At 48.1% G+C, this 27,064-nt stretch overlaps 1 protein-coding gene across 1 annotated transcript in view; it reads left to right on the top strand.

The window, feature by feature from the left end:
• Positions 1-4,743: 4,743 nt before the first annotated feature.
• Positions 4,744-27,064, top strand: part of CNGB1 (cyclic nucleotide gated channel subunit beta 1) — a gene marked incomplete at its 5' end in the record, with an annotated part of 65,346 nt that continues 43,025 nt past the window's right edge. The window contains 7 exons of the mRNA XM_081335688.1: positions 4,744-5,037; positions 11,524-11,727; positions 12,591-12,709; positions 13,678-13,741; positions 15,316-15,507; positions 15,599-15,638; positions 15,752-15,824. Of these exons, the coding sequence (XP_081191814.1) occupies positions 4,744-5,037; positions 11,524-11,727; positions 12,591-12,709; positions 13,678-13,741; positions 15,316-15,507; positions 15,599-15,638; positions 15,752-15,824 (986 nt within the window). The remainder of the gene's footprint in view (positions 5,038-11,523; positions 11,728-12,590; positions 12,710-13,677; positions 13,742-15,315; positions 15,508-15,598; positions 15,639-15,751; positions 15,825-27,064) is intronic.

Here is a 27,064-nt window from a genome sequence, read left to right on the forward strand (position 1 = left end):
CTGCCTCTTCAAAATCCTGCCTGCACTTCTGGTAGTTCTCGATCCACATACTGCTGAAGTCTAGCTTGTAGGATTTTAAGCATAACTTTACTAGCATGTGAAATGAGTGCAATGGTGCGATAGTTTGAACATTCTTTGGCACTGCCTTTCTTTGGAATTGGAATGTAAACTGACCTTTTCCAATCCTGTGGCCACTGTTGAGTTTTCCAAATTTGCTGGCAAATTGAGTGTAGCACTTTTACTGCATCATCTTTTAAGATTTTGAATAGCTCAGCTGGAATACTGTCACCTCCACTAGCTTTGTTGTTGCTCAGTTTTTCTAAGGCCAACTTCACTTCACATTCTAGGATGTCTGGCTCGAGGTCAGTGACCACCTCATTGTGATTATCAGGGATGTTAAGCTCATTCTTGTATAGTTCTTCTGTGTAATTTTGCCATCTCTTCTTAATCTCTTTTGCCTCTGTTAGGTCCCTGCCATTTTGGTCCTTTATCATGCCCAGTTTTGCATGAAACTCTCTCCAATTTTCTTGAAAAGATCTCTGGTCCTCCCTATTCTATTGTTTTCTTCTATTTCTTTGCACTGTTCATTTAAGAAGGCATTCTTATCTCTTCTAGCTATTCTCTGGAATTCTGCATTCAATTGGGTGTATCTTTCTTTTTCTCCCTTGCCTTTTGCTTCCCTCCTTTCCTCAACTATTTGCAAAGCTTCCTCAGACAGCCATTTTGCTTTCTTGCATTTCTTTTTCTTTGGGATGGTTTTAGTTGCTACCTCTTGTACAATGTTGCGAACCTCTGTCCATAGTTCTTCAGGCACTCTGTCTATCAGATCTAATTCCTTAAATCTATTTGTCACCTCTACTGTATATTCAACAGGGATATGATTTAATTCATACCTGAGTGGCCTAGTGCTTTTCCCTACTTTCTTCAGTTTAAGCCTAAACTTTGCAATGAGAAGCTCATGGTCTGAGCCACAGTCAGCTCTTGGTCTTGTTTTTACTGACTGTATAGAGCTTCTCCATCTTTGGCTGCAGAGCATACAGTCAATCTGATTTCTGTGTTGACCGTCTGGTGATGTCCATGTGTAGAGCCGTCTCTTGGGTTGTTGGAAAAGAGTGTTTGCTATGACCATCGTATTCTCTTGACAAAATTCTATCAGCCTGTGCCCTGCTTCATTTTGTACTCCAAGGCCAAACTTGCCTGTTATTCCAGTTATCTTTTGGCTTCCTACTTTAGCATTCCAAATGAAATAAGGTTGGTTTGGCATGATCTATTTTTAACAAACCCGTACTGGCTTTTAGTTATCACTTTGTTTCTAGATGTTCGCAGATCTGTTTTTTGATTATCTTTTCCAGTATCTTCCCAGGTATTGATGTTAGCCCGATTGGACTGCAGTTTCCTTGGTCTGTTTCCCCCCCCCACACACACACTTTTTTTTTAAAGATGGGAATCACACCAGCTCTTTTCCAGTCCTCTGGTAGTTTCCCAATGCTCCAGGATTTTTGAAAGATATGCAAACATCTTTTTTTCTGCAGGAAAGATCCTGCAAAGATGCATTTAACTCCATCAAACAAAAACATCTGCCTTCCCAAATCCTTGGGAAGGATTTGATAAGTGGATTAAAATGACAAATCTGGTCTAAACATTTGACTTTGTGACCAACCACAATAACCATCAAAGCCATCAGTACCTGGGCCAATCCTGCGATATAATACACTGCAGTAATTATTAACCGGACAATTTGAACCAAACAAGAAAACTGATAACTATTTACTATGCATTATCTCCCTGTGGTGATATTGATGGATGCAGAAATGGAGGCAGAGGTTTACTGCATGTCAAACAAACTGTCAAAGATGAAAAGCAGGTATTGGCTGATTACATAAAAGATAGCAAGGCCAACATTGATGCAAATTTGCAATTGGAACTTATGGAATGTGTAGGAAACAAAACTTGAATATTGAAATGATGTAATAAAAATATGAATAGAATGTTGGCAAGAAAAAGCATTATACTACATGGTCAGTTTCTACAATCAACAGAAGAGAAGGTGGATGCAACCTGGCAATGGTTTAGAACTGGAACATTAAAAAAAAATCTGAAAATTTGAGTTTGGCTGCTCAAGAGTAAGTTAGCTGAACTAATGCAATCAAGGCCAGAATTGAAAATTTGTTGATTCAAAATGCAGATTGTTCAAAGAGGCAGAAGAAACAGTAGATCACATACTTATCATGCAAGAAATTGCACAAACTGATTATAAACAACAGCACAACCCATATTACCAAAATGATTCACTGGAACATCGATTATAAATTATGGGAGTTGAAAAATGGGAGTTGAAAAAGTGATAAAAATGAACAGGTTAGAATATTGTGGGATTTCTGAATACAGACTGTTAAAGTCTTGCACATAGCATTCCAGATATAATGGTGGATGAAAAAAAGAGTGTGGGTAATGGATGTGGCAATACGAGGGGACACCATAGAAAAGACAAAGAATTGGAGAATATCAACATACCAAGATCAGAAAATTTATAAAGATTCTGGCATAAACCAGCTCTGATGGTCACAGTGTTATCAGCACACAAGGTGCCATACCAGAAAATCATGGAGAGACAGTGTGCACCTTGACAAAATATGCAATTGACAGGTGAAAGGCCACACTGCTTGGATCCATACATATACTTATGTCGATATATTATGACATCCTAGGGTTCTTGGTGAGAAACTGATGCATATGAAGGCCAACTCTAGCTAAAGGACTGGCTGTTGTGACTTCACATTGTTGCGAGCAGATAACTTTAGAATTGAGACAGACAAGCACCTACCACATAACATCCCATTTTAATAACTGTTGATAAGAAAGATAAAAAAATCTGGATTGTAGACACGGATGTGCCTGGGGACAGCAGAATAGAAAGAACTGGAGAAAATCACAAAATACAAAGGCCTGCAAATAGAATTAAAATGACTATGGCAAAAGAAAGTAAAGACAGTACCAATTAGCGATAGGTGCCTTGTGGGCAATCCCAAAACAACTGGAGTCGTCATTGAAAAATTCACCAGTCAATTGCAAAAGGCAGCTTTACTCAGAATGGCTTACATCCTGCGACAATATCTGTAACATCCACATCTGGCTGAGTTTCTGAGCAACAACAACAATAATGCTATAATGTTAAGATAATTGCTTTAAATATATTGTTACTATTATTAGACATTTAGAATGATCCCTTCTCTTCCACAGTCTTCCTTTTTCAATTGGCAGGGAAGCTGCTTACCCTAATCTTTTGACGGGCACTGCACAGCGCAAAGGAGGGCAGGAAGGACCAGGCAAGCCAGACAGGAAGATGCAGAGAGGGGTGCTCTGGGGGGCCTGATGCTTTGGGGTGGCGATGCCAAGCAATCTCCTCTCCAGATGTGGGCCCAACTTGTGAGGAAGAAGGGGAGTCCTGTGGCATCCCTCAAACCCTCACACGCTGAGCGCCTGGTCTACCTTATGGGCCCTGCCCTCTTAGTCTCCATGACAACCTCAGGGAGCCAGGAATTGTTGGTTAAGAGGGCCAGGTTGCTAGGTGATCCCAGCCAGGTCACCTGAGGCTGGAGTCCCTCTCTAGTGCTCACAGGAGGCACTGAGCTAAGCCCCCCTCCCCCAACAGCATCCAAATGTCAAGTTCAGATGTTTTCCAAGGCTTCCAAACTGTTGTTTATAACAACTATAAGCAACTAAAAGGAAAAAAAAAGAATTGAAGTTCTGGGAATAAGGGACATGGAGACAGGGTGTCGATGGGAAGGGGGCAAAACAGTCTGGATAGTGGCCACAACCACACTATCAAAGCCCTGCTTTAAGGCTGTGGCCAAAATTTGACTGCCCCACCCCCCATAGTAGAAAGAAGAAGGTAAATAAATAAGAGCTGAGGGATCCTTGGTGTTCTCTGAGCTTAGTTGTTTTGCAGACATTTCATTACCCAAATTAGGTAACATCAGTGCGCTGATTATGTTACCTAGTTTGAGTAATGATGCATCTGCAAGAAAACAAAGCTCAGAGAGCACCAAGGACCCCTCATTTCAATCCTGAGCTACAAATATTCTCCTTTTATTGGTAAAATAGAGCTGCTTGTTTGAAAATCTCTTCTGTAACTTTTGAGTAGCCCTCTACACAAGGTGCTCTTCATATTTTGATAAATTCCAGACGATGAAAGAAGTCTTTCCAAAAAGCAGCAACTCCTGAGAGAGATGGTGGGTTTCAAACTCATCCACCTTCTCATAACTCTGACCAGTTTATTCTTTTAAAAGATTTATATGATTACCTATCCTGTAGCATGCAACTTTGGGTGGCTAGCAACGATTGGTCTAGAATCAGTGATGGCGAACCTTTTAGAGACCGAGTGCCCAAACTGTAACTCCAAACCCACTTACGTATCGTCAGGTGCCAGATGGGCATGGCCCATTGGGTGGGTATGGCCCATTGGGTGGGCATATCCCACTGGGTGGGCGTGGCTGTGGTGGTCATGGCAGACTGGGTGGCTGTAACCGGGGTGGGTGTGGCCACCTCGATATTGCTCGTAGGGAGGGATGCCTATGGGAACCAGGCAGGGTTGGGGGAGATCCAGGGGGTCTCTGGTGGGTGGGACAGTGGGCAGGAGGCTCGTCCTGCGGGGTGAAGTGAGGTGAGGCAGGAGGTAGGGGAGGGGTGCCATTGCCGCAGGGCAAGGCGAGGTAGGGGCTGGGGTGGCTGCTGCCTGACACCATGAGCCCCCACACACAGCAAGTGCATGGGAGCCAACTGTATCCATCAGCAGCCACAGCCTGCCCGCCCCTCAGTTTTGGCATGACATGGCTGTTTGCCACCTCGTGTGTTGCACCCAATGCAGCTGCCATGAGGCTGCGGAACAAGCTGGGCGGAGGCAAGGAACTGGTATACCTCATGGCAGCTGCATTGGGCAGGAGGCGGCAAACGGCCAGTTTCACCGTGGTGCGGCTGTTTGCCGCCTCGTGTATTGTGCCCAATGCCACTTCCCCCACCCTCCCGCCACCATGCAGGGTAAGGTTGCCATGTCCACCCCCACCCAGATGCCCTCGCCTCCCCCAAACATTTTTTTTTACTAACCTGCCTTTCAGCTGCATTGTTTCTCCATTCGCTTCTCAGCCTTTGCCATGTGTTTGTGGGACTATGGGTAAAAAAACCACATGCCATAGATTCACCACCACGGGTCTAGATTATTCCAGTTTGGCCTAGCAGTGGTTAAGGCAACAGGCTGAAAACTGGGAAACCGTGAGTTCTAGTCCCACCTTAGCATGAAAGCTGTCTGGATGACTTTGGACCAATCCCTCTCTCTCAGCCAACCTACCTCACAGGGTTGTTGTTATGGGGAAAATAGGAGGAAGAAAGTGTGTTGGATATGTTCGCCACCTTGAGTTATTTGTGAAAATAATAAAGGCAGGATATAAATTAAATAAATAAGAAGAAATAACACAAGACCAACCCTTAAGAACAAATGTATACAAAGCCAGAATTGAGAAGACAGCAACAGACAGCAAGTGCCACCTCTGCAAAGAAGCTGATGAAACAGATGACCAGCAGGTTAGCTGCTGCAAGAAGATCACACGGACTGACTACAAAGAGTGGCATGATAAAGTAGCAACATTGGATGATCCGCAAGAAATATCATTTGCTTGCAAGCAAGAACTGGTGGGACAATAAAATGGAGAAAGTCATAGAAAATAAAGAAGCTAAAGTGCTCCATGACTTTAGAATTCAAACAGATGGGCACCTGCCGCATAACACGCCAGGCTTAACAATTGTTGATAAGAAAGACAAAAAAAGTCTGAATAGTGGATCTGGCAGTTCCTGGGGAGAGCAGAATACAAGAGAAGGATACCTGGAGAAGATGACAAAATAGATCTGCAAACAGAAATTACACAACATTGGCAAAAGAAAGCAAAGTTAGCACTATATGACTATATAGGTGCCTTGGGGGCAATCCCAAAACTACTGGAGCACAACTGGAACACCATCGGCATTGAAAAATTCACCATCAGTGGGGCAGCTTTACTCAAAACAGATCCTGTGAGGATACCTCTAACGTCATAAAACATCAACATCTTCCTTTCTCAGGTCCTTGGGAAGGACTTGATAGGTGGATAAAAATGTCAGATCCAGTCTAAATTTCTGGCTGGCTATGTGACAAACCATAATAATTTTAAAACAACAATAAAACTAACATTAAAAAGAATCAGTTATTAAGTATGCTCTGAAATGGCAAATGTACTGATTAATAAAGAGTTATTAGCTTTTTAATAAAGGTGATATTAGCATTTTAGTATGACCACCATGCTTCCTTTTGAAGTTCAGTAAACCTAATTCCATTTTAGTCAAAGGCATTTCTTTTTTTTTTAATATACAAAATCTACCCTTTTCAGCAATTATACAATAGGCAGCATGTTTTGGAAGGTCTAGAACAGGGCTTTTCAACCTTTTCACCCATTGTACCACTTTTAAGATACGGCAACATCCGAGTACCACCAGTCGCCCACCCAGGTGTCAAAAACCTGATGACCAAAAAAAGGGGGGGGGGAGTGATGAAGAACAGGTAGTCTTCGACTTACTATAGTTCGCTTAGTGACTGTTTGAAGTTACAATGGCACTGAAAAAAGTGCCCCCCCAAGCCACAGCCGATCAAGACACCTGCCTGCCTGCCCGGCGGCGCTCTTCCTCCTGTCCGAGGTTTTCACTGTTGTGAGCATTTCTGTTGAGAATTGGCAGCGGGGTGGGGTGGGGGGTGTTTGGTTTTTATTCCCCCCATCTGCTGGGTGGTTGCAGCAGGTTTTGGTCACTTCACATGACCATCATAAATATGAATCATTTGCCAAGCATCTGAATGTAAATCACAAGACCCTGGAGATGCTGCAACATTCCAGCTGATTGGCACTTCTTCTGGGCTCAGCAGAAGCGCCGGGATCAGCACCGAGCTCCAGCTGGATCCTGGCGCTGGTCGAGACGCTTCCACTGAGCCCTGACAGCCCTGCAGCTCCAGCCGTCTTTCGCTCAGGCTTGTGCGGTGCCGCCACCAGTTCAGCTCATTCCCCCTCCCCCGCTACCACCTTTCTAGGTGCCAATGTACCACAGGTGGTACCCGTACCACTGGTTGAAAAGCCCTGGTCTAGAATACACTGGCAAAATATAAAATATGTGTGCGTGCACCTCCCGCCCACTCATGCTACCAGCACATTTGCACATTGCACAGGTGACCGATTTTATTTTCCTGGGCTCCAAGATCACTGCAGATGGGGACTGTAGCCAAGAAATTAAAAGATGCTTGCTCCTCGGGAGGAAAGCCATGGGAAATCTAGACAGCACACTAAAAAGCAGAGACATCACCCTGTCAACAAAAGTGCGTATAGTCAAGGCTATGGTCTTCCCAGTTGCAATATATGGCAGTGAAAGTTGGACCATAAGAAAGGCCGAGCGCCAAAGAATTGAGGCCTTTGAGCTATGGTGCTGGAGAAGACTCCTGCGAGTCCCTTGGACTGCAAGGCGATCAAACCAGTCAGTCCTAGAGGAGATCAACCCTGACTGCTCTTTAGAAGGCCAGATCCTGAAGCTAAAACTCAAATACTTTGGCCACCTAATGAGAAGGAAGGACTCACTGGAGAAGAGCCTAATGCTGGGAAAGGTTGAGGGCAAGAGAAGAAGGGGACGACAGAGAATGAGGTGGCTGGATGGAGTCACTGAAGCAGTAGGTGTGAGCTTAGATGGACTCCAGAAGATGGTAGAGGACAGGAAGGCCTGGAGGAACGTTGTCCATAGGGTCGCGATGGGTTGGACACGACTTCGCAGCTAACAACAACAAGAACAGGTGCTAATGCCACTACCATGCATGCATTTGTTTGTGCGTGCACGCGTGTGCGCACACACACACACACACATTGCCCTGCTCCTCCCTTTCCCTCTCGGCCGTCAACCCAGAAAGGCTCTGATCTAGAGTCAATATTTTCTATTGTTAAATTCTCAGGTTCAATTAATGTATTTTATTGTTTGATTTGTTGCTTTCTAATGCATCACATATATCAAATGTATGTATGATTTGTTTTTGTATCCTATATAAAAATTGTATACATTATATATTATACCCTGTATAATCTACTCCCTCCCCCATAAATATTCCTTACTTTGCCTGAATTTCTTGGTGGGTTGTATTTTCAGGTGAGCAAAAACGTTTCTTTGCAAAGGTAAATGTGGCATTTCTCTGAAATTCTGGGAATGCTGTCGGCTCCTTCAGTTCCCTGCCATGGAGGGGACTGAGCTCCTAGGCAACAGTGCAAGCTGGATATTCCAAAGCTACGTAGGCCATCGATACAGGTGCTGTGCACTTTCCGGAAAGATAAGTCAGCTGGCTCAGCAATGTCAAATACTAGCTCCAGAGATCCATTACAAACATGGAGCTTCAGAGGGGCAATTTCATACCTTATTTATTTCTTCATAATTTAATAATCACATTTTGTAGGTTACCTGCCTGGGACAATCCAGAGTACAAAGAGCTGGGCCAACCCTTCCAATTAGATAAACTGCTAAGAAGTAAATCAAAGTGACTTTACATTCTACAAATGTATCCATGCATTTAGCATGTGTGTATGCATCCATCTCCCCCTGCTGGCATTCTGAAAGACCACAAAAACCTGGGTGTTCTCCTAGGTCTTGGAGAAGGCAAAGAGGACTCCCCTGGCTGTGATGCTCTCTATTTGTATTTGCTGTCCTGTAATTATTTTGCCGTTTCCTTGGTTCTAATTGATTGCACATCCTTGTTTTTGTGTTGTGCCTTACTCTGAGCTGGGCAGCATCAGAGACCTGAATGAAGCCGTTGGAAACAGTGCTAAGCCATCTGCAATTTGCTGAGGGTGCAGAAGACCCTGTCTCCTAGCAACCGAGGCAACAACTAAAATCCTTGGATTATCCAGGAGTGGCTTGGCCGACCTTCCTGGCCAGGAGGAGCCCCTGCCTCGCAGATGCAGGGGGAAGGACTGATGCCAATCCAGGTGACCTGAGAGCAGAGGGAAGGGCATCGAGACTCGTGTTGCTCCCTCTAAGGGGCCCGGGGCCCTCAGATTTCCTCTTGCAACGTCCCCCGCAATGCACGACATGCTTCCCTTGGCTGCAAACGGTCTCCTCCTCAGCAAAGCCCTCATCTACACGCTTGGGTGGGGGCCTGAGGGGGTCGGGGTAGCTGCTCTCTGGGATTTGAGTACAAGCCTGCTCTCTGGGATTTGAGTACAAGCCTGCTGCCTTAATCCAATTTGCACTCTGTTCTGAGCTAATTAATCCCCTGCCCAGCTTCCCAGGTCCCTTGTGCAGCAGAACCAGGCTTCTTTCCAGGGGTAGCAGGAGGAAGCAGACGGTCTTTCTTTCTTGGGGGGAGGAAAGGGGGCAGAGCCTCCGGTAAGTGTGGCCCCGCAGGAAACAGTCCCAGAGCAGCCAGAGGCCAGAGCCTGCCTGGTGCCTGGGAGTACTGGAATGCCTCCCTTCCCAGGTCCCTGGCACTCCCAGGAAGGGGGGGCTTGGGCATCCAGGTAGTCCCCCCCACCCCCAGGTTCAGCCCCATCAGGTGCTGAAGTATCAGCAGCCCTCAGAGCTGCTTCCTCCAGAGGAAAGAGTGGCTTCAGGCTTTAGGGGGGCTGATCTGATAACTGGACGTGGGGAAAATGCCCCCTCCCCTTGGGAAGAAGAGGGGGAAATGTTGCTTTTACAGTGAGAGGGCAGGGCTGGGATGTGCAGGTGAGGAGCTGGGTAGGCTACTTCAGTCACCTGAAGAGGGCCACAGATCATTGTGTGGCTCTGATCCCAGCAGAGAGATCTGGGCTTGCATCTGCAAGGGAAGCAACCGGGAAGCTGCTTCTCTGCTTGAGGACACGCTGGTCTTTAGCCATCAGAAGAGCTGAGCTTGTCTCTGTTTGGTAAGATTGGTTGACCTCCATTACTCCCTCTTTGCATCTATCAGCATGCATGCGGGGTGTGTTCGTGTGTCTGTCTGGGCCTGCAATTCCCCCCCCCCCGCTGCAGGCACCCCGGCCTCCCCAGCAAATGCTCTCCAGTGGCCATCTGAATGCATCCAGTCATGGAAGCCACCTGGTTTCGCTATCAAAGGGCTTAGCTGAGTAGATTTCAGTTGGAATCTGCCTCTCGGTGATTCCGTGGTGAGTCCATTCTTCGGTACCGTGGATGTCAGAGGAGCTCCGAACCTTTTTTTTGAGAGACTTCAAGGAAGGTTCTCTCTCATCTCTTCTCTTGGGATCTTTTAGTTCTGCTGTTGCCACCCAACTCCTCCGTTTTCCCTGGTTGGAGAAAGAGCCAGCGGCAGCATGGAGGGTATGAAAATGACAGCTGCAGCTGGATCTTTGGTTGTGGGGAGGAGTCCAGACCATTTTAGACTGGAGCTGGTGAAACTGGAACAGGAGGGTGTTGCCTCCTGATGGGCCGGTTTTTTCCCAACGAAAGAGGCCAGAATATTTCTGCTGCCAAAACCTCGACCATCTCCCATATAGGCCCTTGGCTCTCAGGTCTGTACACTGAACTTAAAATCCTTAGCCACAAGCCGAGAGAGCTTTCCTGAGGACCTCACTGGGAATTGCTTTGCACTACCGACTGCAACCATCCACTTAGGAAGTAGCTGGGAAGCAGTGTTTGCATCTGCTGATTCTGCTTTGGGCTTAAGCTTCACTGGACCAGTGACCAGCAATTCCCTGGCCATCAGGATCCTTCTAGATCATTTTTCTATTTTTGGAACAATTCAGAATGATCTATGCCAGCGCAGTTTCACTAGTCAAGGTCTCCTGTCAAATGTGTCACACATAAAAAAAGCAGGTGGAGTTTCAATTGCTGCATTGTGGCCAGTGGCGTAGTGTGGGTTGTCAGCACCCGGGGCAAGCACCCGGCCGCTGCACTGTCCCTCCCCCAGATAGTCCCTCGCTCTCTCTCCGCACCGCACCGCACGCCTGGCACCCCCCCTCCACAGTGGGCGGCGACCCGGCAGCTCGGATCGGATTCGCACAGCCAGCACTGCAGTGAGAGAGAGTGAGTGAGCCAGGCAGGGGCAGAGAGCTGCGAGTGCGAGCGCGCCCCCCCAGATGTTGCACCTGGTGCAGCCGCCCCCCCTGCAACCCCCACGCTACGCCACTGATTGTGGCTGCCCTCTTGACTTTTTGGACCATCCCTGCCGTCAACTGGAGCACCATGTCATGATTTTACAGCAGTTGCCCTAGAAGTACGATAGCCACTCACCACAGTGTGGCAACACCTAAGGGCCTCTGCAGGTCCTGGTCCCAAAAGTGCAGGTGGATTTATTAGAAATGGCAGAGCACTGAACCATCACTGTCCACTGGACTTTTTGGACCATTCCTTGTCCTTCTAGGAGACTGTAAGAAGAAGGAAGGGCGGCCAGCCATTGGTGGCTCTCTCTGAGCCAAGCCAACCACCGATCTCTCCTCCAACATACCTCCCCCTGGGGTTTCTTTTCCAGATGCTTCTTAATCTCAGAGCTTCATCCAATTTCCAGGTCTCCCCTGGCTCAACATTGGCACCCTGTCCTTGATTCAGCCTTGTGCCAGTGCCAGGATGTTTGACTGGATTGAGAAGGTGGTACCCCAGCCTCCTGTGAAGATCCACGTTTCGGTGGTGGGAGAGAAAGACGCACCAGTGGAAGAGAGTACAGCTGTGGATGGGCCAGGACTTGCCAAGCTGGTGAGTGGCTGCCTCGAAGAGGCTGTTAGTTCTTTTTACCTCCACAGAATGCCAGTGCCAAGTGAGTGTGTGCAAAATCCAATCAGTTCTCCAACTTTTCACTAGGGGAAGTGGACCTTTCAGGGACAACTCACAGTGGGGGAATAACACTTGGGTCATTCTGTGTCATGGTCTGAAGTTGCACTGGCCACTTGACTGCTGGTGGCTAAACAGGCTGTGGTAGTGTGGCTGCATCCACCCAACTTGCTCTGCTAAAGTGAATGCACCGTACGGGCTCAGTGGAATAGACTGCAGCATGCCTTATGGCAAAACAGTTGCAGAGATCCCACGATGCATAGAAGTGCTAGACTCTGTTTTGCTTTATTCATTTTATTCTGAGACAGAACCCCCTTGATGTGGAGAGAACTGGAAAAAATGTCTCATATGAAGTGATTTTTGTAAAAAAAAAAAAAGGTACCAGAACTCACACACGTCATACCAACCCGCCTTGCCTACCCTACAAGGTTCCATCCAAAAAAAGGTGCCGGAACTCCGTTCTTGGCGTTGGATGACAAAAAAAGCTCTGCTCATATGAGACCCTCCACAGTCCCTATGAAGATAAAGGCAGGGGAGACGTGCAAGATTTTGTTACTGTGACCTGAGAATTAAAAATAGTCTTAGCATGTATGACTTTGGTTTCCTGATCCGGTCTGCCTTGAAGGACTGACCAGACTGGCTTCCCTTCCTCAGGGCTGATATTCTCAGGAAGCACTGCAGAATTTGCTCAGAACTAGGAGACTGGCAAGGATGGAGTCAGAGCCTCCTGCTGGCTGTTCCATGTTCCACTGCTTGGTGCTTTCATATAATCCTTTCTTTTCTTAAAGCTGCCAGAAGGAGATTGCTGCAATCCAGCAGAAGGTAATTCAGCTCCCCGTCAAAGCTTTGGTGGGCAGGTGCCCAGGCTCTGCCCAGGGCAGTCCTTGCCTTCTGCCAGTCCCGTGGGGTGTGCTCTGTCAGGTCTTGTGGGGGGGGGAGAGTCACACTTGATTCCTGGGATACTCCTTTCCCTCCTTTGGGTCTCACCCTCCCCAGTTTGGGAGCAGTATTCACTTATTCACAAGATGTCCGATGGGCCCCTTTCACCCATGGTTCTGATATTATTTCAGCATCTTTTACAATTTTGCAGAAAGCAATTGCAATATCCTCCTACCACAGAGTTGTGTATTCCACCTAGCAACATCTTCAGAGCTATAAAAATATTCTGCAATAGTCTCTTAATCTTTCTTTCTCCTTCAGACAGGGAGAAAGATGGAAGGGACTGGCAACTCCTGATGGTCAAATCTCAGTCACCTTGCAAACAAACACACTCTAGGCAGGGATATCCCTGAAGGCCATTTGGAACTTAAGTTGGCCAAACAGCCATTCAAGTTAGGGCAGCATCTTTATGTAACACCCCTGCTGTGGGAGCCACACCGGTTGCCACGTGAATTCGGAGTGCAACGCAAGGTGCTGCTTTCAGCTTTCAGGCCTTCAGAGGCCCCACAAAGACCAGCCTATCCAATAAAAAGGGAATGTGAGACTTCCTTCCTATCCCATCACCAGGGGATCCTTTTCAGCATTAGCTTAATCAACATGCTTAAAATGTATATTTTTTAAAATTCGGGGTTGTAATTAGGATTAGGAGAGCTCAGAGACATCTATCGCTCAGAATCTACTCTTCCTACCATCATTTTCAGGTGCAGCCAGGCAAAAATTATGGCAGAATTAACTGTCATGGTGGTAATCCTGGAGGAGCTGTGGATTGAAATAGTTGTTCGCACTCCAAACCCCAGAATCAACCTTGGGTGAAGCCAGAGTCTGGCCCTCCTCCTGTGTGTGGTGTGTGTGTGTGTGTGTGTGTGTGTGTGTGTGTGTGTGATGGTGGAAGGAAGCGTCAGGCCTTGTGAGCCCTCCCCCCACCCCCATTTTCAGATGTTGCTTCCTGGTCTCTTTTCAGGGATACATGGAAAGCTACCAAGGGTCCCAAGCCATTAAGGTAGTCCTCGGCTTATAACCATCTGTTTAATGACTGTTTGAAATTATGGCAGCCTTGGAAAAAGTGGCTTACAACCTGTCTTTGAAGTTACGGTCATTGTGTAACTGCCACAGTCACCTGTTCACAATTTGGGCCCTTGGCAGCCAGCTCCATTTACGACTCTGTGGCCCATGATTGTTATTGGCAGCCTTCCCAGCCAGCTTCCGATAAGCAAAGTAAATTGGGAAATCCAGATTCACTTAAGAACTGCATGATTCACTTACTGAGCACCATGATAAAAATGATTGTAAAATTGGGTCTGGTCATGTGGTGACTCACTTAACAACCACATGACTTAGCGACTGAAATTGTAGACAGAAGTTGAAACTGCCTGTAGAAAAGATGCCACTTTTTGAGATTCTGTTACACTTGCTGACCGTTGGAGACGGTGCCTATGGAGAGGGTGGTGGGATGGGCTAGAGCAGGGGTAGACAACCTCGGCTCTTTTATGACTCGTGGACTTCAACTCCCAGAATTCCTGAGTCAGCTGACTCAGGAATTCTGGGAGTTGAAGTCCACGAGTCATAAAAGAGCTGAGGTTGCCTACCCCTGGGCTAGAGTACAGTGGCCAGAAGGAGGGAGCCCATCCCTAGGAGAGGAGACAGCACAGTCCGGAGCTGGATTATGGGAAGAGGAAGAGATTTAGGATAGCCACTCCTAGAGTCTCTCAGGGCATACCCATTGGGTGAGAGTAATTATGAGTTTAGTCTGGCAAGAGTCCGTCTACTGGTGTGAGTAAATAAAGAACTGAACTTGTTTTATCTTGTTTCGGGCTGAGCCTCACAGTACTGTACCCCCCATCCTCAAAGCTGCTGCTTCAATTTTACCCTGGGTAAAACGTTTCCCCTTCCTGAGTAAATACTCTGAAGCCACAGCAGCCCCAAGACTGCGTTGCTCCCTTCCAGAAGCAGGCCTGGGGGCCTGGTCCTCGCAGGGTTGCTGAGCCTCAGCCGGTGTGGCTGAAGGAAAAGGATGCTGAGGATCTGGTGAAAGCCAGCAACCGCCCCTGAGAAAAAAAGGCTGTTGCTGAAAGCAGTAGTAGAATTTAGGTGGAGGTGGGGGCAGATATTATCTTAGGTGGCTTCTCGCCTGAGGCAGCACTTGGTGTGGAGAAAGGCTCAGAAGCGGCCTCCAGACTCACGGCTGCCCTCTCAGCGAAGAGCTGCTGTCACCCTCACAGACTCACCAGCTTTTTTTCCCTTTAGCATCCCTCCAAGGAGAAGACCTTGGCACCGTGGACCTGTGGCTGCTGAGGGGAAGGTACCAGGTGCTTCCTTTACAGGGGTTTCCAGCGGTGAAGGAGGTCACTCTTTTCCCCAGCGGCCTCTCGGACCATTTGCAGGGACAGTGTGGATCACTGTCCTGCGCGGGTCAGTCTCTGGCTCTGGGAGGAGAAAGGCTGGAATCCATTTTATAGGAGGAAAAGGGGAAGAGGCCATGCCTGCGCCAGCTTTGCCTTCTGAGAGCATTGGCAGGAAGGGCCGAGGCAGGAAGGTCCCAAGCAGGAATTCTGGGATGGCTGCCCGTTATTTTAGAGCAGTTCTGGCCAAATGACCTCTACTGCTGCTTCCGTCTTCCTGGCCCTGGTGCTCCCTCACCGGCTTCCTCCGCTTCCCCCCAGGGCTGGCCAGGGCCTGGTCTTCTGGCTCTCCCAGAGGCTGCAGAAGGCGATTCCACAGCTGCCGGCTGCCAAGAGCCTGGAGGCCAGCGTTGACGTTCCAGAAGAGGTGAGGCAGGATGCTGCTGCCTTTGGAGGTTTAATTCCTGGCGGGAATCCTGGTGCTGGTGGTAACAAGGACTTTTTTGGTCTGTGTTCAGACAGAAATCCAAAGCTTCCATGAAGAAGAGGAGGAACTAGGTAAACGTTGGCCACGTACCTTTCCTAGAAGAAGCAGGTAGCCTGCACAGACTTCTAGAGCTTTGGGCTGCATTTCCACGCATGGGGTCATCAGGCACCTTTCTTCTTTGCAGCCATTGCGGTGCTTGAGTCAGAAGAGGAATCTGACAAAGAGTCCAGCAGTGACGGCAACACCCCTGATAACAGGTAAGTCCCCCCCCCCCCGGATCTCTGATCTTCCTCTGGGCTTAGATTAAAAAAGAACACGCAGGCCGGAAAGCTTCCAAGTCAGACCTACGTGGTGCTCTTATTTCTGAGGCAAATGCTACTCCACAGGCCCCTGGGAAGTCCGTGGTTGGTTGCAGCCCACCCACCCACGCCTAATGTGTGAGGTGTTCTCACGAGTGAATCGTTAAAGGAGCTCCCAAGCAAAGGCAGAACGCAGAGATGCAATCATATTAGTTTTATTCATGATAGATCAAAGAGAAAGAAATACTTGGCATGAAAGCATTCATGCCTGCATGTGAGGGAGAAGTAAAATAAAAGAAAACAAGCTAGCATTACATGACTAAACTAACTAGAAGTAGAAGCAGAACAAGAAGCAAGAAGGCTAGAAGCAGAACAAAGAACAGCCCCTCGTGCAGAGGTATTTATGGGGGGTCTTGGTCCCTCCCTGACCATAAAACTCTCTCGCCAATGGGGCTGTGGGCCTGGGACCCTTGGCTCATCAGTGGAAGCAAAGAAGCCTCTTTGCCTCCATCTGATGACCCTTTTGGGGAACTGCCAATGGCTGGCACTAAACATCTAACAATTCCCCTTCTTGCCAGCCAATGACAGGGACCAGTGAAAGTATGTGAGGGGTGAGCAGGTGTCATAGACATGCATAAAAACATTCAGAAGGCCAAACACAAACGCTTACACAGAAGGTTGTGCCGGTCAATGGGAACAGGCTTGGTAAACAGATCAGCTATCTGGTCAGCTGTATTACAGTGCTCAACATGTATAAAACCCTTTTTGGTAAGCTGCCTGACATTTTTATAGCGTATGTCTATGTGGCGAGATCTGGAGCCTACTGCATAAGCCTCCGAGATTGCAATTGCGGCAGTGTTGTCCTCTAGAATTTGGATGGGCAGAGGGGGAGATGCCCAGATGCTTGTTATCAGTTCATTGAACCAAGTCAAATCATTGGCTGTGTCTGACAGGCTGGCAAATTCAGCCTCGGCCGTGGAGCAAGAAATAAATTTTTGCTGCCTAACATGCCAATGTATTGGGCAGCCATTTAGCAATATGAGGAAACCAGAAGTGCTCCGTCTAGTTTTGGTGTCTCCGGCCCAGTCTGCGTGTGAGTAAGCAGAGAGCTGGGCCGTCTTCCCCTTCTCTGGTTCTAGCATAAGGAGAGCATCAGCTGTGCCCTTTAGGTATCTAAGCACCCTTTTAACAGCAGTCCAGTGGAATTCCTTTGGGTGTTCCACGTGCCTGGACAATAGATTTACAGCTAAAGCTATGTCAGGTCTGCTCCAATTGCTGATGTATAGCAAGGAGCCAATCACAGATCTGTAAAGCGTGTTATCTGTGAACTCAGGACCGTCCTTATGGCTGTGGTTGTAAAAGTCGCTTTGCATTGTGTTAGATGTTTAGTGCCAGCCATTGGCAGTTCCCCAAAAGGGTCATCAGATGGAGGCAAAGAGGCTTCTTTGCTTCCACTGATGAGCCAAGGGTCCCAGGCCCACAGCCCCATTGGCGAGAGAGTTTTCTGGTCAAGGAGGGGCCAAGACCCCCCATAAATACCTCTGCACGAGGGGCTGTTCTTTGTTCTGATTCTAGTTCTTGCTTCTAGTTCTATCTCTACTCCTAACCTCTATTTTAGTCATGTAATCCTAGCTTGTTTTGTTTTATTTTATTTCTCTCTCACATGCAGGCATGAATGCTTTCATGCCAAGTATTTCTTTCTCTTTGATCTATCATGAATAAAGCTAACATGATTGCATCTCTGCGTGATGCCTTTGCTTGGAAGCACCTTTAACGATTCATTGTGAGAACACCTCACAAGTTGGAAGCAGAGGATGGTTTAAAGGAAAGCTTCCAAGCTTGCAGAAGATTTGAAACTGAAATGGATGGCCGGAGATCCCAGATCGTTACCAGGAGTCATCAATCAAAGATGCCTACATCCAAGACTTCAGTCCCTGAAGCAACCTCAGCTGCAGATGAGAGTGCAAATGACCTTCATTCCGTCAGAGGATCCAGCAGAGCGTCCAGGACACCTTCACATGCCTCTCTACAACTGAACGCCACAGAGGAGAGCATACAAGGTTTGCAGACTGTCCAAGATTGCTCAGATGCTGCAGAGACGGACCTGGCTGAAACCAAACGCCGCGTGAGTAAACTGACTGCACAGGAACGTGAAGAGCTGCTTAAAGAGATCCTTGCAATGCAAGGGAAAGGGGGGGCAGCCCAGGGAACAGCTCAGAAAGCCTTAGAACCCCTGGTGAGCCTCTCCCTAGAGACCACGAGGCCCCCAAATATGGCGCCCGCCTCCCTTAGTGACCCCGGGTCCCCAGGGCTTTTGGCGCGAACCCCCCCTCCCAGCCGTGAGCTACAGCTTCCGGGGGCAAGTGGAAACAAGATGGCTCCGCCCACGTGGTCTGGCACAGGAAACAAGATGGCGGCCCCCACTAAATCTAACAAAGACTTGATTTCTTTAAGTCTGGAAGGCCAGCAGTCCCTGGCATCCAGCCTGAATGACATGCAATTCCTGGCATCCGAGCAAGGCAGCATGCATATTCCTGATTTCTCCCCCCCACAAAGCCTAAAGTGCTATGATGGCGATGAGATCTGCCCAGCCGATACTAATACAAATACAAATGCAATTAAAACGGCCATCCAAGTCCTGACTACGGCCCTGGGGGCCAAGCAGACGTCGGGGGTGCCCACACACCCCCCGAGGCCTCCCATCCTCTCCCCAGGGCCCAACTGCCGGGGGAAATCCAGCCTGCAGCCTCCCAACAATCAACCCCCGCGGCCTCCCACCTTCTCTCCAGGTCTTCAGGACCAGCAATGGGCTCCTCAGGGCAATGATGAAAATCCATGCTGTTGCAATTCTCGGGAGGATCCATTGCAGCAACCCCGAGCCGGCAAATCTGGGCTCCGCCCCCCCAATGCCTCATGGGAAGAAGGGAGAAACCCTGAACAACGCCCTCCCCCGGATCACATGGTCTCCGGGCACGCCCATCTGGAGTCAATAAATAACCAAGAAAGGATTCCCTCCTCGACCACTAGAGGGACCCCTTTCACTGAAGGATTCACTTCAGGAGTAAGCATTTTTCCGCTTCCTTTTACATCAATGGACGTTTCAGAATTTTTTGAATATGGGTCCGAGTTTCTAGCCACAGACCTTCCTAGAGATTTTAAAAAACTACAGCTGGGGGGGGAGAACTATAGCAGTTGGAGTAAAGATATACAGCTATATCTCTTAAAGAATGGGATTCTACAAATGGTTCGAAAACCACCCCCTCCCCCATGGGGACATCAAGAAGAGCTGCGACACTTGCAGGCTTATTCTGCTCTACTCAGTTCTCTGGACAATAACTTGTTCCCTAGCATTCCAGCTGGTCTCAGAGCTGCTGAGGTCTGGAAACTGTTATTCAAACTATTCACCAGCGATACCATTGGTTCCATCACCAGATATACAACTGAGCTCTATACAACCAAACTGAAATTTGGTGCCAGCATGCCTGAACATCTTGCAAAATTAAAGGCACTCAGGGCAGAATTGATTTCCAGAGATTTTCCTGTGTCTGATGTGAGCATGCTCTCCATAATTTTTACTTCTTTAGACAGGAGTTGGAGCAATTTCATTGTTTCACTCGAAGCGGTCAAGAGGGAAGACATAAATCTGTCCTACCTCACAGGGAGACTGATCGAAGAAGATCGGAGAAGGAGAAATGCTGGAGAATACGCTAGAGTCACCACTCAGCAAGCCAGAAGGGGGCGCCACAACTCAGAGCAAATTAATGCTCTGCTTAAATGTTTCATCTGTGGCTCTGAGGAGCACCTCAAGAAAGACTGCCCCCATCAACATCAAGCCCCTAAACGTGGTCTCAATCAAGTAAGAGGCAAAGGGCGAGGAAGGGGGCGTGGCAGGGGCAAGGGAAATTCACTGCATACTTGTTCCCTCACCCCCACAACAAAGGCTGATAGCTCCACTGACTTATGGTTGCTGGACTCTGGAGCTTCTTCTCACATTACTAATATGAGTCAAGGTTTTAAAAGGTTAAAGAAAATTACCTCATCTGTCAAGGTTGCAAATGGAGATACTGCTTCAGTTGTTGGGGAGGGTTTTGTTTCTGTACCTGGACTTGGAAAAGTAGAAGGTGTCTTGCACGCGCCCTCCATAGCCAACAACCTATTGAGCATTACCAAATTGTGTGACGATGACAAAGTGGAAGTTTTATTTCGCAAGGGGGGAGGTCATGTCACCCGTGACCAGAAGGTCATTGGAAATATTACAATAATAAATGGCTTGCCATATTTTTCTCCCAAGGCACCACAACCTGCCCCAAGGCTTTCCAAGGGCAGTGTGGGCAAGGAGCCTGAATCTCAGCAGGCACCTACAGTACCACTCAAAGCAAACAGAGCCAAGAGAGTGTCAATGGGGAAGCCAATTCACAATAAGTGCGTCCACCTCATGCACAGAAGGCTAGGACATGCAAGCTTCCCTGTAGTTAAAAAGATGGGAGAATTTGCTGAGGGAGTCCAGCTCAAGGACTGTGACGTGTTTCTGGACTGTGCCATTTGCAAGAAAACAAAGAGGAAGGCTGCTCCTATATCAAAGGTGTCATTACGCAAGACTCAATATCCATACCAACTAGTACATGTTGACCTAGTTGGGCCTTTTACACCTTCCCTAGGAAAGAAAAGATATTTTCTCACTGCCGTTGATGATTTTTCACGTTACGGTCACGTATATACCCTCACAGAAAAATCTGAAGCCTTTGATGCCATAAAGTCACTGTACAACTTCGTAGAGACCCAGTACAAGACCAAGATCGCACAATTGCAGAGCGATCGCGGGGCTGAGTTCATGTCTCAGAAGTTCCAGGACTGGGTAAGGCGTAAGGGCATCCGCCATTTTCTAACTGCACCGTTCACCCCGTCGCAAAATGGTGTAGCTGAGAAAAGGAATGGAATCCTGCAAACCATGATGCGTAGTCTGATCGCAGACGCAGGTGTCGCAGAATCATACTGGGGGGAGGCAATTCATTATGCCAATTACACTTTAAACCGCACCTGGAGCAGTGTTGTGAACCAGACCCCATATTTCCTGGTTCACGGTAGGAAACCAAATCTGGCACATTTGCGCGTGTTTGGCTCCTATGCATGGGTACACATCCCCAAGCAGCTGCGGAAGAAGGGGAGATCTGTTTCCCAGAGACTAAGGTTCTTGGGCTATGCTCCTGGCTCCAAGGCCTATCGTTTCCTGGGAGAAGGGGGCAGGCCTGTGACTTCCCAATCTGCCTCTTTCGAAGAGGACTCCAATTGGACTCAGATCCACTCAAATGATCTGAGCCCATATGCCAACCGACCCAGCAAGGACACCCCGACCGCGACATCACCAGAGGCGACCTCGTACCCTGCCACCGACGAAAGTGAGGAACAAGACGAAGATGCGTCCAGTCCCATGGAGGAAGACACACCGTCTTCACCCCCAGCGACAACTCAGAAACCCGCGGAAGAAAAGAGCGGTGAGTGGCAGAAGGTAAGGAGGTCAAAGCGGTCCAACAAAGGGGTCCCGCCAAAGAGAATTGACATTGGCCACATCGCGTCTGTCAACAGCGTTGTGGTCACCCCAAAATCCTTCTCTGACATCCAGGAGCTGCCCATCGAGGAGCAGGAGAGATGGCAGCTCGCGATGGAGAAGGAAATGCAGAGCTTAAAACAACTTAAGGTCTTCACCCCCCAGCAACCACCAAAGGAAAGGAAAGTCATTGGCACAAGGTGGGTTTACAAGGCCAAACCACTTGCCAATGGTCTCTACCTGTACAAGGCCCATTTGGTAGCCCAGGGCTTCACTCAGTGTTATATGGAAGACTACTCGGAGACTTACTCTCCAACCGTCCGGGCAGAGAGCGTCAAGGCCGCCCTCGTGACTGCAGCCGCTCTGGGAGAAGAAGTCTTCCAATTTGACATCCAGACGGCTTACCTCCACGCCAACGTGGACCGGCAGATCTACGTGAAGGCTCCTCCTGGCTACCAGCAAGAAGGGGCAAATACATGGTTGCTTCACAAAGGGTTATATGGTCTTAAGCAGTCAGGGAAATTATGGTATGACTGTCTTAGAAAGAGTTTAGAACGAGTTGGTTTCTCAGAATCTCATGCAGATCAATGTGTTTTCACACGCAATTCCAAGGGAACCACAGAACGGGTGTTAGTTTATGTGGACGACCTATTATATGTAGGGCCTAACAAGGAAAGGTGTGATGAATTTGCCAAGGCCCTGGAAGAAAAGTTTACTCTGAAGTCTTTGGGGCGGGTTGACAAGTACTTGGGTGTGCATATTTTGGCCACTAAGGGGGGGATCGCTCTATCTCAAAAAGAAAAGATAGAGGAATTACTGGCCAAATGCAAAATGACAGAATCTAATCCTACGCATAGCCCAATGCAAACCGACTTTTACAACCACACCCATAAGGACGGTCCTGAGTTCACAGATAACACGCTCTACAGATCTGTGATTGGCTCCTTGCTATACATCAGCAATTGGAGCAGACCTGACATAGCTTTAGCTGTGAATCTATTGTCCAGGCATGTGGAACACCCAAAGGAATTCCACTGGACTGCTGTTAAAAGGGTGCTTAGATACCTAAAGGGCACAGCTGATGCCCTCCTTATGCTAGAACCAGAAAAGGGGAAGACGGCCCAGCTCTCCGCTTACTCAGACGCAGACTGGGCTGGAGACACCAAAACTAGACCGAGCACTTCTGGTTTCCTCATATTGCTAAATGGCTGCCCAATACATTGGCATGTTAGGCAGCAAAAATTTATTTCTTGCTCCACGGCCGAGGCTGAATATGCCAGCCTGTCAGACACGGCCAATGATTTGACTTGGTTCAATGAACTGATAACAAGCATCTGGGCATCTCCCCCTCTGCCCATCCAAATTCTAGAGGACAACACTGCCGCAATTGCAATCTCGGAGGCTTATGCAGTAGGCTCCAGATCTCGCCATATAGACATACGCTATAAAAATGTCAGGCAGCTTACCAAAAAGGGTTTTATACATGTTGAGCACTGTAACACAGCTGACCAGATAGCTGATCTGTTTACCAAGCCTGTTCCCATTGACCGGCACAACCTTCTGTGTAAGCGTTTGTGTTTGGCCTTCTGAATGGTTTTCATGCATGTCTATGACACCTGCTCACCCCTTACATACATTCACTGGTCCCTGTCATTGGCTGGCAAGAAGGGGAATTGTTAGATGTTTAGTGCCAGCCATTGGCAGTTCCCCAAAAGGGTCATCAGATGGAGGCAAAGAGGCTTCTTTGCTTCCACTGATGAGCCAAGGGTCCCAGGCCCACAGCCCCATTGGCGAGAGAGTTTTCTGGTCAAGGAGGGGCCAAGACCCCCCATAAATACCTCTGCACGAGGGGCTGTTCTTTGTTCTGATTCTAGTTCTTGCTTCTAGTTCTATCTCTACTCCTAACCTCTATTTTAGTCATGTAATCCTAGCTTGTTTTGTTTTATTTTATTTCTCTCTCACATGCAGGCATGAATGCTTTCATGCCAAGTATTTCTTTCTCTTTGATCTATCATGAATAAAGCTAACATGATTGCATCTCTGCGTGATGACTTTGCTTGGAAGCACCTTTAACGATTCATTGTGAGAACACCTCACACATTGGGCTATGCGTAGGATTAGATTCTGTCATTTTGCATTTGGCCAGTAATTCCTCTATCTTTTCTTTTTGAGATAGAGTGAACCCCCCCCTTAGTGGCCAAAATATGCACACCCAAGTACTTGTCAACCCGCCCCAAAGACTTCAGAGTAAACTTTTCTTCCAGGGCCTTGGCAAATTCATCACACCTTTCCTTGTTAGGCCCTACATATAATAGGTCGTCCACATAAACTAACACCCGTTCTGTGGTTCCCTTGGAATTGCGTGTGAAAACGCATTGATCTGCATGAGATTCTGAGAAACCAACTCGTTCTAAACTCTTTCTAAGACAATCATACCATAATTTCCCTGACTGCTTAAGACCATATAACCCTTTGTGAAGCAACCATGTATTTCCCCCTTCTTGCTGGTAGCCAGGAGGAGCTCTCACGTAGATCTGCCGGTCCAAGTTGGCGTGGAGGTAAGCCGTCTGGATGTCGAATTGGAAGACTTCTTCTCCCAGAGCGGCTGCAGTCACGAGGGCGGCCTTGACGCTCTCTGCCCGGACGGTTGGAGAGTAAGTCTCCGAGTAGTCCTCCATATAACGTTGAGCGAAGCCCTGGGCTACCAAACGGGCCTTGTATAAGTAGAGGCCATTGGCAAGTGGTTTGGCCTTGTAAACCCACCTTGTGCCAATGACTTTCCTCTCCTTTGGAGGTTGCTGGGGAGTGAAGACCTTGAGTTGTTTTAAGCTCTGCATTTCCTTCTCCATCGCGAGCTGCCATCTCTCCTGCTCCTCGATGGGCAGCTCCTGGATGTCAGAGAAGGATTTTGGGGTGACCACAACGCTGTTGACAGACGCGATGTGGCCAATGTCAATTCTCTTTGGCGGGACCCCTTTGTTGGACCGCTTTGACCTCCTTACCTTCTGCCACTCACCGCTCTTTTCTTCCGCGGGTCTCTGAGGTGTCGCTGGTGGTGAAGACGGCGTGTCTTCCTCCATGGGACTGGACGCATCTTCGTCTTGTTCCTCACTTTCGTCGGTGGCAGGGTATGTGGTCGTCTCAGGTGACGTCGTGGTCGGTTGGCATATGGGCTCAGATCATTTGAGTGGATCTGGGTCCAATTGGAATCCTCTTCGAAAGAGGCAGATTGGGAAGTCACAGGTCTGCCCCCTTCTCCCAGGAAACGATAGGCCTTGGAGCCAGGAGCATAGCCCAAGAACCTTAGTCTCTGGGAAACAGATCTCCCCTTCTTCCGCAGCTGCTTGGGGATGTGCACCCATGCATAGGAACCAAACACACGCAAATGTGCCAGATTTGGTTTCCTACCGTGAACCAGGAAATATGGGGTCTGGTTCACAACACTGCTCCAGGTGCGGTTTAAGGTGTAATTGGCATAATGGACCGCCTCTCCCCAGTATGACTCTGCGACATTTGCGTCTGCGATCAGACTACGCATCATGGTTTGCAGGATTCCATTCCTTTTCTCAGCTACACCATTTTGCGAAGGCGTGAATGGTGCAGTTAGGAAATGGCGGATGCCCTTACGCCTTACCCAGTCCTGGAACTTCTGAGACATGAACTCAGCCCCGCGATCGCTCTGCAATTGTGCGATCTTGGTCTTGTACTGGGTCTCTACAAAGTTGTACAGTGACTTTATGGCTTCAAAGGCTTCAGATTTTTCTGTGAGAGTATACACGTGGCCGTATCTTGAAAAATCATCAACGGCAGTGAGAAAATACTTTTTCTTTCCTAGGGATGGTGTGAAAGGCCCAACCAAATCAACATGTACTAGTTGGTACGGATATTGAGTCTTACGGGATGACACCTTTGGTATAGGTGCAGCCTTCCTCTTTGTTTTCTTGCAAATGGCACAGTCCAGAAACATGTCACAGTCCTTGAGCTGGACTCCCTCAGCAAATTCTCCCATCTTTTTAACTACAGGGAAGCCTGCATGACCCAGCCTTCTGTGCAATAAGTGGGCGCACTTATCATGAAGCCGCTTCCCTACTGACACCCTCTTGGCTCTAGTTGCTTTGAGTGGTGCTGTAGGTGCCTGCTGAGATTCAGGCTCCTTGCCCACACTGCCCTTGGAAAGCCTTGGGGCAGGCTGTGGTGGCTTGGGAGAAAAATATGGTAAACCGTTTATGATTGTAATATTTCCAATGACCCTCTGGTCCCTGGTGACATGACCTCCCCCCTTGCGAAATAAAACTTCCACTTTGTCATCGTCACACAATTTGGTAATGCTTAATAGGTTGTTGGCTATGGAAGGGGCGTGTAAGGCACCTTCAACTTTCCCAAGACCAGGTACAGAAACAAACCCCTCCCCAACAACTGAAGCAGTATCTCCATTTGCAACCTTGACAGATGAGGTAATTTTCTTTAACCTTTTAAAACCTTGACTCAGTAATGTGAGAAGAAGCTCCAGAGTCCAGTAACCATAAGTCAGTGGAGCTATCAGCCTTTGTTGTGGGGGTGAGGGAACAAGTATGCAGAGAATTTCCCTTGCCCCTGCCACGCCCCCTTCCTTGCCCCTTGCCTCTTACTTGATTGGGACCACGTTTAGGGGCTTGATGTTGATGGGGGCAGTCTTTCTTGAGGTGCTCCTCAGAGCCACAGATGAAACACTTAAGCAGAGCATTAATTTGCTCTGAGTTGTGGCGCCCCTTTCTGGCTTGCTGAGTGGTGACTCTGGCGTATTCTCCGGCATCTCTTCTCCTTCTATCCTCTTCGATCAGTCTTCCTGTGAGGTAGGACAGATTTATGTTTTCCCTCTTGACCGCTTCGAGTGAAACAATGAAATTGCTCCAACTCCTGTCTAGGGAAGCGAAAATGACCGCAACCATGCTCACATCATTTACAGGAAAGCCTCTGGATATTAAATCTGACCTGACTGCTTTTAATTTTGCAAGATGTTCAGGCATGCTGGCACCAAACCTCAGTCTGGTTGAATAAAGCTCAGTTGTAAGTCTGGTGATGGAACCAATGGTATCGCTGTTGAATAAATTGTATAATAGCCGCCACACTTCATCAGCTCTGAGCCCCGCTGGTATGCTGGAGAACAGGTTATTATCCAGAGAACTGAGCAGAGTCGAATAAGCCTGCAAATGTCGCCACTCTTCTTGACGTCCCCATGGAGGAGGGGGTGGTTTCTGGACCATTTGTAGAGTCCCATTCTTTAAGAGATATAGCTGTATATCTTTACTCCAACTGCTATAATTTTCCCCTCCTAGTTGTAGTTTTTTAAAATCATTTGGCAGATTGGCTGCCGGAATATAGTCCTTATCAGACCCACTTTCAAAAATTTTTAAAGTGTCCATTGACATGAATGGGAGAGGGAAAGTGGTTTCCACAGTGAAAGGGGTTCCTCTAGTGGTCGAGGAGGGAATCCTTTCTTGACTATTTATTAACTCCAGATGGGCGTGCCCGGAAACCATGTGATCCGGGGGAGGGCGTTGTTCAGGATTTCTCCCTTCTTCCCATGAGGTATTGGGGGGGCGGAGCCCAGATTTGCCGGCCGGCATCTGGTTCTTGTTGCTGCAAGCACATGGATTTTCATCGTTGCCTGATT

Source organism: Vipera berus (genome assembly GCF_964194415.1).
Source record: "Vipera berus genome assembly, chromosome: 10".
In the NCBI taxonomy this organism is placed as follows: domain Eukaryota; kingdom Metazoa; phylum Chordata; class Lepidosauria; order Squamata; family Viperidae; genus Vipera; species Vipera berus.